Consider the following 15,846-nt stretch of genomic DNA (forward strand, 5'->3'; position numbering starts at 1 on the left):
TGCTACGGAAAGGAGTATTGCTAGAAAAAGGGGGAATCCTCATACGCTGCTGGGGGGATGGAAAATGGTGCAGCCACTGTGGAAAACAGTTTGATACTTCCTCAAAAAATTGAACATATGGGGAGCCTGTGTGGTACAGTCAGTTAAGCACCTGACTCTTGGTTTCGGCTCAGGTCGTGATCTCAGGGTCGTGAGATTGAGCCCCGAGATAGACTCTGCGCCGGGCTTGCAGTCTACGTAGGTGGCTCTCTCTCCCTCTGCCCCTTCCTCACCTCCACCCCCGCCCCTGCTCATGCACTCTCTCTCTTACTTAAAAAAAAACAACTTGAACATATGTTGTGGAATTTAAGAAACAAATGAGTAAGGGGAAAAAAAAAAAAAGAGAGACAAACCAAGAAACAGACTTTTGAGAACAGACTGATGGTTACCAGAGGAGAGGTGGGTGGGGGTGGGGCAGAGGAGGGGGACATAGGTGATGTGAAAAAAGTACACTTGTCTCGATGATGAGCACTAGGTGATGTATGGAAGTGTTGAATTTCTATACTTTACACCTGAAACTAATATAATACTCTATGTTAACTACGCTGGAATTAAAATAAAAATTAAAAAAAAACTGAACAACTGTTATCTCATCACCCAGCAATTCCACTCCTAGTTTTATACCTAAGAGAATTGAAAACATATATTCACACCGAAACCTGTACATGAATGCTCATACTAGGATTATTCATGATAGCCAAAACCAATTTCCATTAATTGATGAATGGATAAACAAAATATAATGTATCTGTATGATGGAATATTACTCAGCCATAAAAAGGAATGGAGTTCTGATGCATGCTGCAACATGGATGAACTTTGAAAATATGCTAAGCGAAAGAAGCCAGTTACAAGAGGCAGCATACTGTCTGATTCCGTTTATACAAAAGGTCCAGAACAGGCAAATCTATGGAGACAGAAAATAGATTAATGGTTGCCAGAGACTGGGATAAAGTGACTTGTACACTTTCCAAGGGTGATTTTCTCCCTAAGAACAACAACAACCAAAAAAAGGTGAAGTTTTGAGGTGCCTGGCTGTCTCAGTCAGTAGAGCATGTGACTCTTGATCTTGCAGTTGTAGGTTCAAGCCCCCCGATTCGGTGTAGAGATTACTTAAAAATAAAATCTTTAATAAAAAAATAGAAGGATGAGTTTTTGGTGTGTGAATTACATCTCAATTTTATTTATTTAAGATTTTATTTACTTATTTGACAGAGAGAGACAGCGAGAGAGGGAACACAAGCAAGGGGAGTGTGAGAGGGAGAAGCAGGCTCCCCACTGAGCAGGGAGCCCAATGAGGGGCTCGATCCCAGGACCCTGGAATCATGACCTGAGCTGAAGGCAGATGCTTAACGGCTGAGCCACCCAGATGCCCCTACATCTAAATTTTTAAAGAAGGATTACTCTTATCCTGGTTGTTCCCATCTTTATATCATACTGTCCAGAGTACATTTTGTGGTTGGACTCTGATTCTTCCCCAGACATCCCTCTTCTAGTCCCCCATCCCACCCCAAACCCTCCACAATATTTAGAACCTTTAGAACACTTCCTGGTATGAACAGGAACTGGGGCTCACTTCCCTTTCAAAAGAGCTACACCCTTTTGCTTGGATAGTTATTTTGTTGGGTAAAGGACCAGTCTTATCAACTCAAAGGGGATAGGCAGCAGGGGACTGAAACTAATTCACAATTTTGTTTAAATTTACTTGTCAGAGGCAGAAATATTCAATTTCATGCAAACTCCCAATTCCCTGCCCTGGGAGCAGATTTCCAGGAAGCAATTATGTAGAACAAAATGTAATGGGTAAGAGGGGGTGCCTGTGAATTATTCATAATCCCATAATGATTTTAACCCATTTTTAACATTACCTGCTATTGGTGTTAGCTTCTGGAAAGTTCCCAAAGTAAGCAGCAGAGAAGCTTCTTTAGCTATGCTTCTATAACCATAAACCTCCTGCCTGTCCCCAAACTACCTAAATAATTAAAATTAAACGAGACCTCGGATCCCTTTCCTCCCTGAATCTAAAAGCAAAGGTAAATTCTGCCTTACAGACTCCATCTTGCTCACCCATCAGTCCTCCTTCCTATCTTCTCTGGGCGGTCAGCATGACATAATGCCCAGCAGAGTGCCTGGCTCCGAGAAGGCACACAATATTTACTTGGTTTGGATTATTTGAATCAATGAATGAATGAACGATGGAAAGAATGAGGTGTTTGTAGTAAAGAATATCTGGGCTAAGTAGTTTTGCTATTTACCAGCTGTGTGATTTAGGCAGGTGTCTTGCCCTCATTTTTGTTATTGTTGTTGTTTCATCTGGAAGATGGAGAAACTAATACCCACTTTGTGGGGTTTTTGGAAGAATTTGAGAACACAGTAATAAGTGTTCAATAAGCAGTAGCTGTTATTTCAGTCTGTCTTTCTACTAGCAGTCCTGTAAATTCCCCACCTCTGGTAAGCAATAGAGAATCAGCCAAAGCTGTCTTAGGATCCAGAGGTTCCCACACCTGAGTGTGCATTGGAATCACCTGCAGAGGTTTTTTAGAATATTATTTTCAGGTTCTGCCTCTAGGGATTCTGATTTAGTAGGAATAGGATGGGGCCAGAGAATATATATTTTTTGTTTTTTTGTTTTTTATTTTTGTTTTTTAAGATTTATTCATCCGTTTGAGAGAGAGAGAGAGTGCACACGTGCTCTCACACGTGCAAGCAGGGGAGGGAGAGGGACAAGCAGACTCTGTGCTGAGCACGGACTCCAATGCGGGTCTTGGTCTCACGACCCTGAGTCATGGCCTGAGCCAAAACCAAGAGTCAGATCCTCAACTGACTGAGCCACCCAGGTGCCTCTTGGTTTCGTTTTTTAAATTAAGGTAAAATTTACCTACAGGGAAATGCACAGATCTTCAGAGTGTAATTGGGTGAGTTCTGGCAAATGTATGGGTACAGAACATTTCCGTGGCCCCCGAAAGTCCAATCAATCCCCATCCTGCGTAGATCACCACTCTTCTGATTTCTATTGCCATAGATGGGTCTTTCCTGTTCTTGAATGTCATGTCAATGGATGTGTCCCGTTTCTTTTTTTCTTTTGCTTCTCGTGAAGTTTCTGGGATTTATCCATGTTGTTGCATGTATCATATCCGTAGTTCATTACTCTATTGCTGAGTAGTAGTCCACCCTATGGCTATACCTCAGTTTGTTTTCTCTCTTTACCTACTGATGGGTCTTTTAGTGTTGTTTTTGGCAAATATGAATAAAGCTGCCATAAATATGTTTTCATTTATTTTTTAAAGATTTATTTATTTATTTTAGAGAGAGAACGCAGGCCCTGGGAATGCAAGCACAGAATCGAGCTTTCTCAGCTGGAGAACATAACTGACAGTGGGCATGGCCGAGAGGGTCCACATTACCCTTTCTCTTCTCAGAATGAGATCTTGTGTCCCTTGCTGAGGCACCACAGACCTCTACAGTTCATGCTTCTTCTGTGTCACCCTCAGGGTGTTGAGCTAGTGTTTGACTTGCTGAGCCCATCCCTCAAAAGAAGTCTCAGGGATCCAAGCATGCAACCCCAGCTAACGTCAGAAGAGATGTAGTGGGATATACCATGTGCAAGTTTTCCTGACCTTACAGGATCTCAGCACTGAGGCGGACAGCACATTATCCTGGGGCCAAAGTGGAATCTGTGCGTGGACGCCTCCACCCCCACCTTCTGTCCTCGCTCTGGCTGTGGGAATAGGAGCCCTAAGAATTTGAATGTGGTTAAGTTAAGCAAGTAACTGCATTGCCACAGCTTCTCCTGACTTCTGTAGGCTCAGAATGAAGGCTCTTTCATTTAGCAAAGCACCTTAATGTGTTTTTAGGATATGCCAGGGTAGGCTCAGGAATCTGATTTGAGTGGAGGTGGAAAGCTGAATACCTCTGCGTTAGAAAGTAACAAGGAATTTCACGGTTCCTGCTGGGAGCTCCAAGAGAAAGGTCAGGGAGAGAGGGAAACCATGTGATTTCCTTACAGTGAGCACTAAGGATAGAAGGCAGTGAGAATCGTTTCTATATGTGGAGCATACCATGGTCGTCTTCTGAGCTATGGCATGTTCCCCATCTGTTACCCCCTAGATCTTCTTAAAACCTGCTGTACCCAACAACCAGTGTTGGTAGTGACTTTGAGTCACGCATGGGGTGGGTGGGACTACACATGGTGACACAGGTGAGGTGGGCAGGGAAGTCTCCTGAGCAGAGGCTGACCTTGAATTGGGACTGAATCAGGGCATAGGGCCAGGTCTCAGGAACAGAACTGAGACCATAAAAGCAAAGCAGGAGTGTGGGTGGGTTGGGGTGAGGGGGAGGGGTGGAGGGACACACACTTAGATGGGTCTCCCTCTGTAAGGGTGGTCTGGACCCTGGAACTTCCTGCCTTTCCCAACCACAAAGAACTAACTGGGAACTCAGGAGCCTCCTTTCTCTAATGCCAGCCCTGGCCTTTGCTGGTTAGTCAAGCTGGGAGCTTCTGACCTGGGCCAACAAGTGGCTTCCTTTGGAGTTAGGGTCTTAGAATGGGAGAATGCTTGAGGTCAGGCTGGCTTCCATGACTGCTGCTTGGAAAAATAAAACTCACAGGGTCTGTCAGCAGCCACGCTGCCTGTTTGGTGGGAAAAGCCACCAGAAGGAGAAGGAGGGAAGCTGACAGCTGGGGAGAGGGAAGAAACAGTGACTCTCAGGCCTCACACCCCCAGCTGCGTCACTGCCTGAAGATCCTTTTCCCTAAGTTTAGTCTCTCCCACTTGCATCCAGAAGTGCCCACTGGGCACCAAGCACCACCCCCTTCCCCTTTCCTCTGGTGTGCCCCTCTCTCTGGAAGTGAGGAACTTGGACGAGAACAGAGGAAAATGACCATGCTAGGATCAGAGCTCCTCAGCTCCTTTATCTTCACCACACTTACCACTCTCCAAATCATGTTTGTTTGTTTCTCTGTTTACTTTTATCACCCTTCTCCACTAGGAAAACGTAAAGTTCCATGCTGGTTTGTTTAATGTGGTGTCTCTAGTGCCCGGAACACAGTAGGTGCACATGAGTCATTGAACGAAGAAATCAGGCTTAAAATCAGGCCACTGTAGACCCCCTCCAAGGTCACAGTTACAGCAAAAAGATCTCAGTGCCAGACACTGAGTCCCGGATTTCTGAAATTTGTGTGTCCAAGTTATCTGCCCACCAGGGTGCACAAGCATGCTGGGGGCAAGGCTGCATACACAATCGGTGCTTCGTAAACCACAGATAAAGAGCCAGCAGCCGAGTGTGACGCGGGGCTGCTGGGAGGCGAAGTTCCATGCAGATTACAAAGGTTTCATCAGGAGCAGGGAACTGAAAGGCAGCTGTAATTAGAAAGCGTAGGCATTCACAATTGCCTGGAGGTCAGAAGGGCTGCACTGGCAGGCTGGGTGCTCGGCCGGAAATGGCCACGGAGGCACTGCTGTCCTGGACTGACATAATTGGACAGAGACCAGCTGCCTGTTGCCATGGTAGCAGCCAATCCGAGGAGCCGCTTCTGTGGCGAGGAGTCAAGGTTTCTAAAGAAGGGGCTAAAAAAGCTGCCTTTGTTCCCACTCTGAGCTATTTGCTGTCAGATCCCTGTGGTGGTGATGTGGCGTGGGGCCAGAGCCAACAACTGCTGGCCGCGATGGCCAGGAGGGGGCCACGGGAGGGCTTCGAGGGGCCAGCTGGGCTTGGGCAAGCACAGTGTGTCGCTCCGTGTAGCTGTCTGTGCCTCCGGAGGCAGAGCAGTGGCCAATGGCTTGCTTGTCAGAGTCCCAGAGCGCAGCATTCCGATGGCAGCCGTGGGACCCCGGCAACCATCAGGCCTCAGTTTCCTTACGTAGACAGAGGGACTATACTAACCTTTCAGGGTGGTCGTCAGGGTTGAGACAAGTGACGCACGCCACATTCTCACGTAGAGAGTGCTAAATACTACTGTCGTTTCGACAAACGATACAAACGGCTTCACAGCCGCCTCCTTAAAGGGCTCTTAGCTTCTGGGGATTGAGAGTGAGGTTTGGCTTCTTCAAGGGGAAAAAAAAACAGCCAACAGAGACTCAAAAACTCCAGGAGATGACCGTTCGGACTAGCAAAGTTGTATTTAAAAAGAAAACATTCTTCGGACTGCTTTGAGAGCTGTGTGCCATCAGAGAATCCTTCTCCTTCTGGCCAATTTGTGGGCCTGGACAGGATACGGAGATGAGGCTTTCCTTCCACAGCGGGAGAGAGAAAACAGAGGAGAGGAGGCTGAAGGGCGAGCTTCCTCCGATGTTCCCGTGAGGTGGGGCTGGAGGGGCAGAGGAGGGCACTTGGCTTGGACCGGGACCAACCAGAGGCGGACAGAGCAAGGGCACAACTCTGAACTGAGCCCCTCCTTTTCCTCGCCCTCACAGAAATGCTGGGAGATGCAGACAACCCTATTTGGACTCTGGTGCCGTCCTATGCAGACAACCCTATTTGGACTCTGGTGCCGTCCTCTGTTGCTATGGCAACTCAGTGGGCTCTCTGGTGAGTGGAAGAAGGGCAGCGGCCGCATGGAAATCAGCACTGGAGGCAGCGGCTCTGCCCTTTTGCTGTGGCAATCAAGGCATTTCTGAGACATTCCCTCTCCCATCTCAGGAGGCCATGGGAGGCGCTGGGACTCTGGAGCCTCCCTCCTGGCCCCAGCCTACACCTGTCTCAATGAGGAACCAGGCTCCTGTATGGAGAGATAGCTCCCTTGGGACCCTCACTCGGAGTGCATCTTTCAATCACACATCCCTCTGGAGGTTTCCTCTTAATTTTTTTTTTTTTTTTGGTAGATGTGGTCTGTTCATTTGTTCAGCCGTCGGGTACTGTGCACCTCCTGTACAAGGCACCGGGTGCAGAGCAGCGAACGAGACAAAGTGCCTGCCCAAGCGGAGCTCAGGGTGGGGTGCAGACAGTAAACAGTAATAAACCGGTATGAGCCAGAGAAATTGGAGGGGTGGGCTGACTAGCATGGGGTGGTCCGGGAAGGCCTTTCTGCACTGCAGTTGGTCAGCTGAGAAGGAGCCACTGAAGTCGCTGTGGTATGAGGAGTGTTCTGGGAAGAGCCAGTGCAGAGGCCCAGGCCGGGTGGCATGGTGGTTAGAGGAGGAGAAGAGGGGTGGGTTGTGAGGCCACAGAAGATGGAGCTGGAGAAGCAGCAGGAGGGGATTGGACAGTCTTGTCGGCTTTGCCATGGAGCCTGGGTTTCACTCTGAAGGCAATGGGAAGCACTGATGGGTTTTAAGCAGGAGAGGGAAGTGATCTGGTTTATGTTTTCTAAGGCCTCTGCTAGCATGGTGATGGACTTTAGGAAGGCAGGCGTGGAAGCAGGGGGCCAGCCAGGAGACTGCCGCAGTGACCCTTGTGGGAGCTCATGGTGGCCTCGCCCAGAGTACTGGAGCAGTAGAATTTGTAGGTAACCCCAACTGGACTTGCTGGGAGCCTCAGGGTGGGGATAAGGGAAGAGTGCTGTGCCCCTCTCCTTCACCCACAAATCTCAGTGAAATTGTTGGTGTTGGAAGAATATAGAAGGAAGAGTTGCAAGGATGAGCGTGGGGAGAGAGGTGAGAATAGAAAAGCCCCGAGTGGATTCAAGAACTGAATAGGGACAGGATGTGACCAGGAAAACATAAGCAACCTTGAAATCTACAGAAATCCTGGGAAGGGAGCTGCCTTGCCATATGCTGTGATATGGGAAAAGAAGCCAGTTTATTTGGATGTTGAAAGATTAGGAACAACCTAAATGCTCATCAAGAGGCAGGTCCTTGCATAAACCATGGTACATCCATACAATAGAATCGTGCCCACTCCGTACCCTGAAGTGGAAATAGGGCCAAGACAAAATGTTAAATGAGAAAAGCAAGTGGTACAATACAAAGAATATGATCCCACATAGGAAAACACAACACAACAATCTTCCCCACAAAGCAAAAGGCTTAAAACACCCAAGCTTTGGTAGACACTTCTAGGTAGAGTGTTGTCATAGGTTTGGGGAATCAAAGGGGATTTTTTACTTCAACTGAATTAGTCAACCTTTTTTTTTCTGCAGAAATATATTCATGTATTTCCTACGTAATTAAAAATGACTTTAAAGCTCTAAGAAGAAACAAGGGTCCCTGAGTGATATGCAGAGAAAGGCTGGTGCTGAGTGACCGCAGGTACTGCCTGGTTGGCCCCAGACACCAGCTGCCCTTCCCCAGGTGATGAGCTCAGGGGTCAGTAAATATGAATAAATATGGGTCCAACTCCCCAGCCCCAAGTCAGTTTTGTTTTAGCGGGGACAAAACCCCTCATGCCCATGAAGAATCCCAAGGACGCAGCCCAGTTCGTGACAGTCACATGTAATGAAGCTGGACCTCAGGATAAATTGTTGAGTGAAAAAGCAAGGTGGGGGGGTGGAAAGCAAGGCAAAGGACACTGGGAATATAATTCCACTATTTGTGTGTGTGTTTTTTAAAAGATTTTATTTATTTATTTAACAGAGATAGAGACAGCCAGCGAGAGAGGGAACACAAGCAGGGGGAGTGGGAGAGGAAGAAGCAGGCTCATAGCAGAGGAGCCTGATGTGGGGCTCGATCCCATAATGCCGGGATCACGCCCTGAGCCGAAGGCAGACGCCTAACCATTGTGCCACCCAGGTGCCCCTAATTTCACTATTTGAATGAAAATAAAAAGTGTGAATATGCAGGCTTATGTATGCATAGACTACTTCTAGAAACTAGTAACAGTGATTGCGTCTCCAGAGGGCAGCAGGGTAGCTGAAAGGCAGGGGTGGGAAGGAGCCTTTACTACAGGTATTTTTTTACTTTTGGAATTTTGAAATATTATGTGTTGCCTAATTTAAGTAAGTGGGTTTTTTTTCCCTGAAAGTTTGTACCTCTTGACCCCCTTCGCCTATTTCACCCGAACCCCCACCCCCACCTCTGGCAACGATCATTCTTTTTTTTACCCGTGAACTTATTTTTTTTTGTTGTTCTGTTTTATTTAGATTCCCAATATAAATGAGAGCATATGGTATTTGTCTTTCTCTGACTGGCTTATTTCACTTAGCATAATGCCCTCAAGCTCCATTCATGTTGCAAATGGCAGGATTTTGTTCTTTCTTATGGTTGAATAATATTCCACACAAATGCATTCTTTTTCTCTATCCATTTACCATCCATAGACACTTGGATTGTTTCCATGTCTTGGCTATTACAAATAATACTGCAATGGACACGAGTTAGTGTTTTCATTTTCTTCTGATAAATACCTGGAAGTGGAATTGCTGGATCCTATAGTGGTTCTATTTTTAATTTTTTTGAGGAACTCCCACACTGTTTTCTTTAGTGGCTGCACCAATTTTCATTTCTACCAACAGTGCACAAGTGTTCCCTTTTTCCCACATCCTTGCCAACACTTACTATTTCTTGTCTTTTTGATAACAGCCCTTCTAACATATATGAGTTGATATCCCACTGTGGCTTTAATTTGCATTTCCCTGTTGATGAGTGATGTTGAGCACCTTTTCATGGACCTGTTGGCCATCTATATGTCTTTGGAAAATTTCTATTCAGATCCTCAGCCCGTTTCTTTCTTTCTTTCTTTCTTTCTTTCTTTCTTTCTTTCTTTCTTTCTTTCTTTCTTTCTTTCTTTCTTTCTTTTCTTTCTTTTCTTTCTTTCTTTCTCTTTCTTTCTTTCTTCCTTTCTTTCTTTTTTTTCCTCCACCCATTTCTTAATCCAATTTTTTTTTTTTTGCTATTGAGTTACATGTATTCTTTATATATTTTGGATACTAATCCTTTATCAGATATATGATTCGCAGATATTTTCTCCCATTCAGTGAGTTGCCTTTCCATTTTCTTGATGATTTCTTTTGCCGTACAGTAGCTTTTCAAATTGATGTTGTCCCACTTGTTTGTTTATTGTTTATTTTTGTTGACTTTGCTTTTGGTGTCAGATCCAAAACATTGCTAACACTGACATCAGGGCATTTACCGCCTGTGTTTTCTTGTAAGGGTTTTATGGTTTCAGGTCATGATTTATTGAAGAGACTGTCTTTTCCCTTTTGTATAGTCTTGGCTCTTTTGTTGTAAATTAATTGACCATATACATATGGGTTTATTTCTGGGCCCTCTATTCTGTTTGATTAATCTAGATGCCTTTTTCCTCCCTTATGTCTGTTTCAATGCCATCATACTATTTTGATTATTATAGCTTTATAATACAGTTAAAATCAGGGAGGGGCATCTGGGTTGCTCAGTTGGTTAAGCATCTGCCTTCAGCTCAGGTCATGATCCCAGGACCCTGGGATGGAGTCCCAGCAGGGAGTCTGCTTCTCCTTGGGCATGCTGTTCCCCCCTACTCGTGAGCTCTCTCTCTCAAAATAAATAAATAAAATCTTTAAATAAATAAATAAAATGAGGGACTATGATGCCTCTGGCTTTGTTGTTCTTTCTCAAAAAATAATTACTTCAAATACATATTTTTAAGTTTTTTATTTGTTTTAATTTTTTAAAAAGTAATCTCTGACCCCATTGTGGGGCTGGAACTCATGACCCAAGATCAAGAATCACATGCTCTATCAATTGAGCCAGCTAGGTGCCCCAAAATACTTATTTTTAAAATAAAAAGAAATATATTGAGCCACAAAGGCAAAGCTATCAGAAAGGGCCTTTTTTCTAAATTGTGAGGAGAAGGTTGGGGGAAGCCCCCTTGACTTAGTATCTAGGGGCCAGTGCTGGGGTAATATTGACACACGGGCTACTGTGTTAGGTAATGACTCAGTTTCTCCGAATGCACCTCGGAATGCCCTTTCAGTGATCCAGATATCATTTTGATGCTGTGGTAGAGCACCTCCGCCTGCATTTGTCCCTTAGTTTCCTTTCAGAGTTTTTAGGATAATAAAACACTAACTTATTTTTATTTACACTATGGTTGGTTCGTACCACAGGACTGATGCTTCCAAAACATAGCTGAGAAAGCATCCTGTGGTTGCTTGCCCAGGAGACATATCATACACCCAGGTCCTTTGTGGAATGAGGCAGGACCTGAATAAACATACCTTGCTGTGTATCGTGTGGAGCCTGTGGTACAGTCATGTTCCAGTTTAAATATCGTAAACCTCCCTCTGTGAGAGTGTGCGTGCACACGGCAACACGCCCACACACACTTTCTCACCAGAAAGTGCTCTTTCCATCGGGAGCTAAGGACCATGGGAAGCCGTTGAAGGATTTAAGCGGAGGAGTGACCAGGTCAGACGCGCGTTAGTCCAAGATGGCTTCCCGCAGTGCGGAAAGTAGAAGGGAACAGGGTGAGGCCAGAGCTGGCGAGGGGAGAGGGGGTGGGAGGGGAGGCTGGCGCAGCGGTCCAGGCTGCACGCGCTGGTGGTGAGGAGGGGCAGAGCGCTTTGGGCTTGGTGAGGTGACAGAAGCGTGTGGAATTTGTAAAGTGCCTTACGTGCAGACTCACTGTGACGACCGTACCTCAGCCTCTGGCCACTCCGGCCCCTTAGAAAGAGTTGAGGAGGGGCGCCTGGGTGGCACAGCGGTTTAAGCGTCTGCCTTCGGCTCAGGGCGTGATCCCGGCATTATGGGATCGAGCCCCACATCAGGCTCCTCTGCTATGAGCCTGCTTCTTCCTCTCCCACTCCCCCTGCTTGTGTTCCCTCTCTCCCTGGCTGTCTCTATCTCTGTCAAATAAATAAATAAAATCTTTAAAAAAAAATAAAAAGAAAGAGTTGAGGAGAGGGGAGGAGAGGTCATGCTCAGGTTGCCACCTCTCCTGCAAGTCTCAGGACTCAAGAAGGAAACCTGAGTCCCCGGGACCTCTAATGTGTCGCTGACAGCAGGGCTTGTGGAAAAGGTATGTAGGGGAGGGCAGAGCAAGGCAGAATTTCAGACAGTGTTTCCTCGTGTTTATCTCAACCCCACCCAGCTCTCTTCTGGAGGAGTCTCCGCTGTTCAGCCCCTGGCAAGCTCTGGTGGCGCTGTGGCGCTAGAGGCGTCCCACACCCTGCCCCTAAGAGCGGGGAGGCCCTGCTTCTAGCCTTGACTTCCTCACCAACTTCTGTGGTCGGCCTCCGGCTTATCACTGAGCTTCTTGGGACCTCAGTCTTTGCATCTGTAAAGTAGTGATTATCATCCTTCTTGTGGAATTAAACATGAACCAAATTGTTAAATGTCGTTCTTCTTGCAACACAGAAAGCAACAGTCTCATAAAGTGATTTTCAGGCTGTGCTCTTGATGCCACCGTGAGCAAGAAGGGTGGGTCGGTGGGACACCAGACATCCCACTTCCCTGTTAAACAGGACAGCTCCACTCTTCAAAATATTGGAATTTGAGTAAGATTTCATTTGAACAAAGGGTCTTGCTGCTAAAACAGTTTTAAAACCACTGTGGCAGATGGTCTAGGTGGCTCAGTCAGTTAAGCATCTGACTTTGGTTCAGGTCATGATCTCAGAGTCCTGGGATCAAGCCCAGGGTAGAGCCCTCCTTTGGCTCCAAGGCTCAGTAAGGAGTCTGCTAGTCCCTTTTCCCTTCCCCCTGCTCCTGCCAGCATGAGTGCACACGCACTCTCTCTTACATAAATAAATAAATAAATAAATAAATAAATAAATAAATAAATAAATAAAATAAAATAAAATCTTAAACAGCAACAACTACAATGGCACAGCATTCCTGCCTGGGGCAATTCAGATGTCTGACTTTAACCCAGGGATGGGAAATAAATCACCCACCACATATAAAGCCTGTACCTGTGGCAGACGTAACTAATCGATCACAGGCCCTTTCCTGCTGAACCTTAATGAAGTCTCAGAGTTCTTTCCAATGAAACACTTGGAGCTGCCAGTTCCATCATGAACATGTGAGATGAAACTGATTTTCCACTCCTTTGACTTTTCATTGTAGGTTGACCTTGAGCATTCAGTTGAATTAAGGACAATAGCTGCTCTAAACTTCATTTAGATAAAAAAGTTTGAAAGCAAGGTTTGTGTTTGTCTTGGTTTGGGCTGCTATAACAAGATATCACAGATGAGGTAGCTTAAGCATCAGTCATTTATTTCTCAGAGTTCTAGAAGCTGCAAGTCCAGGATCAGGGTACAGGCATGGTAGGGTTCTGGTGCAAGCCCTCTTCCTGGTTTACAGATGACACCTTCTTGCTGTATCCTCACATGGCAGAGAGAAAGATTATCTCTTGTAAAAGGCATGAATCCCATCATGAGGGTTCGACTTTTGTGACCTAATTGCCTCCCAAAGGCCCTACCTCCAGTACGACTGGGGATTAGAGCTTCAACGTACGAATTCGGGGGAGACACAAACATTCAGTCCATAACAGCTTACAGAGATTTGTTTTACCAACATGTATTTATGAAACTAAGACGTTACTTTTGATCATTTACAGAGGGTCTGTCATCCTTGTATGTCCCACCTCCTGTCATTTTACATGTGCAAATCATACTCATCCTTTAAATTCATTCATTCTTCCTCCCTCCCTCCCTTTCTTTCTTTCTTTCGAGAGGGAGGTGGGGAGGGGCAGAGGGAGAGAGAATCTTAAGCAGGCTCCACGCCCAGGGCAGAGCCCAACTCAGGGCTCTATCTCACAACCCTGAGATCATGACCCAGGAAAAACCAAAAGTCAGATGCTTAACCAACTGAGCCCCCCAGGCATCCCTCATCCTTTAAATCCTAAATCAGATGCCTCCTAGTTACCTTCTCCGTGAAGATGAATTTTCTTCTCTGAATTTTCACAGCATTCTATCTGCTTTGCTCATGGCTTTTAATGTCTTGTAGTGTTGTGGGGGGGGGCTGTTGTTGTTGTTATTGTTCTTCTTGTTGTTGTTGTAAATGCCTTCTGTTTCCATTTAGACAGTGAGATCTGTTGAAAACATGACTGCCATCTGGATAGGTACTTGTATTGTTTCAGAGTAGCCCAGTAGTTAGTATTTGCTGAAAGAATGAATTGACATGAGGGAATCTGAGGGCTAGCCCAAAAGGCTATTTCTTGTTTTGTTAAACTACAACTTGAAGCATACTTGGGTTCTATTGGGAATTGAAAGCGTTTGCTAAAATGTAGATTCTAGGGGGGCGCCTGGGTGGCACAGCGGTTAAGCGTCTGCCTTCGGCTCAGGGCGTGATCCCGGTGTTTTGGGATCGAGCCCCATGTCAGGCTCCTCTGCTATGAGCCTGCTTCTTCCTCTCCCACTCCTCCTGCTTGTGTTCCCTCTCTCGCTGGCTGTCTCTATCTCTGTCGAATAAATAAATAAAATCTTTAAAAAAAATGTAGATTCTAGGGATACCTGGGTGGCTTGTTCAGTTAAGTGTCTGCCTTCAGCTCAGGTCATGATCCAGTGGTCCTGGGATGGAGTCCTGCATTGGGCTGCTTGCTTGGCAGGGAGCCTGCTTCTTCCTCTCCTTCTGTCCCTCGCCCTGCTTTTGCCCACACCTGTGCCCTCTCTCTGTCTCTGAAAAATAAGTAAATAAAATCTTAAAAAGTAAGTAAATTAAAAATAAATAAAATGTAGATTCTAGGAGGACAGGTGATCTTGGTTTGTTCATGCTTCCCTGGAACAATGCCTGGCATAGAGTAGGCCTTCAATTTATTTTAGTAAAATGAATAAAAGAATGAATGAACAAATTAGGGTTTGAGAAAATACTGTAGCCTGGCAGTGACTTCCCTTGTGTTTATCTCACATGAGGTAAGGTATTAAATGATTAACAGGGTTTAGCCACTTTTAAAACCAGCTGGACAATTGCCTGGTTATTTCTATGGAAACTTGCACATTTCACATTTTTCCAAACAGGTAAGAATTGACAGGAGGATGTTACATAATTGAGATTGACTTCACCTCTAACTGGGGACTTACATACTCTTGCCTTGTGGAAATCTGGTCCTTTAAAGGATGAAAATATTCTACATATTTTAAAATTTATAGTTGTTATCAAAATAGCCCCTGAAAATTCTCTTATTTTTCCTGTGTTTGGCAAATGAAGATTTCTGTCTTCCAGGGTCATTCTGCCAAGAGAACTGCTATTGAATTTTCAATTTCTCTTTGCTATGAGAAATTTTTTGTTAATTTGCTGTTAAGTGGGATTGTTGAGTACTTTGATAGTTTATTTTACTGCTGATTGTGCAGAAACTCAGTGATGGAGAAATCCACGTTCGGTATGATATGGTAACATTCCCAATCTCCAGGCAAAATATTGTCATCAGACAGGTGGCTTTTTAAAGCCTGATATTTGCAGTCCACTGTTTGGCACCTAGTAGGTGCTTGAGTAGACATCGAATTTGTGCATTTAGTAATTCAACAAATATTTATCCAAAGCCAGCCCTCCACTTGAGGTTACCAACATTAAATTCAGGTCCTCAGAACATTACTAGTGTTGTCTCTCAGAGTCAAGTTGGCTAATTAATGTGGGCATGCTGTTATTTTCTTGACTGACCTAGTACTGCCAAATGGCTCAATTAAAGCAATAAAACTGAAGAGGGCCTGATCTTCCTTTCACATTTATTATCAACAGGGGCTCAGTTCTATGCTAAAAAGGCTTGAATAAAGATTTTATTGGGCCCTTTGCCTACTCAAACTAGTATATAACCATTAACTAGTTAATCCAAATAGGCCCTCAGGGAGGCCTGGCAGAGCCATTATCTTTACATCCCTGAAAGCCAGGTGGCTTGTTCAAGGCTGCTGAATAAGGTCAGAGCTGGTTTACACTGGGAGCCGAGGAGAGTCCAGCCTTTCTTTGTCAGGGTTGGTCAACTGCTTCCTCCCCAGGCATTTGCACACCTGTCTTTATTTTT

The 15,846-nt window shown here is 45.3% G+C and overlaps 1 protein-coding gene across 3 annotated transcripts in view; it reads left to right on the forward strand.

Moving 5' to 3' along the window:
• The window catches only part of NDFIP1 (Nedd4 family interacting protein 1), a 110,699-nt gene that overhangs the window by 21,642 nt on the left and 73,211 nt on the right, over window positions 1-15,846 (forward strand). The window contains exons 3-4 of one of the 3 annotated variants that reach the window (XM_034656183.1): window positions 6,453-6,567; window positions 6,861-7,000. The exons of 1 other annotated variant lie outside the window; for it this stretch is intronic. In XM_034656183.1, the coding sequence (XP_034512074.1) occupies window positions 6,453-6,567; window positions 6,861-7,000 (255 nt within the window). The remainder of the gene's footprint in view (window positions 1-6,452; window positions 6,568-6,860; window positions 7,001-15,846) is intronic. One more of the 3 variants, XM_034656184.1, reaches the window with a different exon arrangement.

The sequence above is a fragment of the Ailuropoda melanoleuca genome, chromosome 3 (assembly GCF_002007445.2).
Source record: "Ailuropoda melanoleuca isolate Jingjing chromosome 3, ASM200744v2, whole genome shotgun sequence".
Classification (NCBI taxonomy): Eukaryota; Metazoa; Chordata; class Mammalia; order Carnivora; family Ursidae; genus Ailuropoda; species Ailuropoda melanoleuca.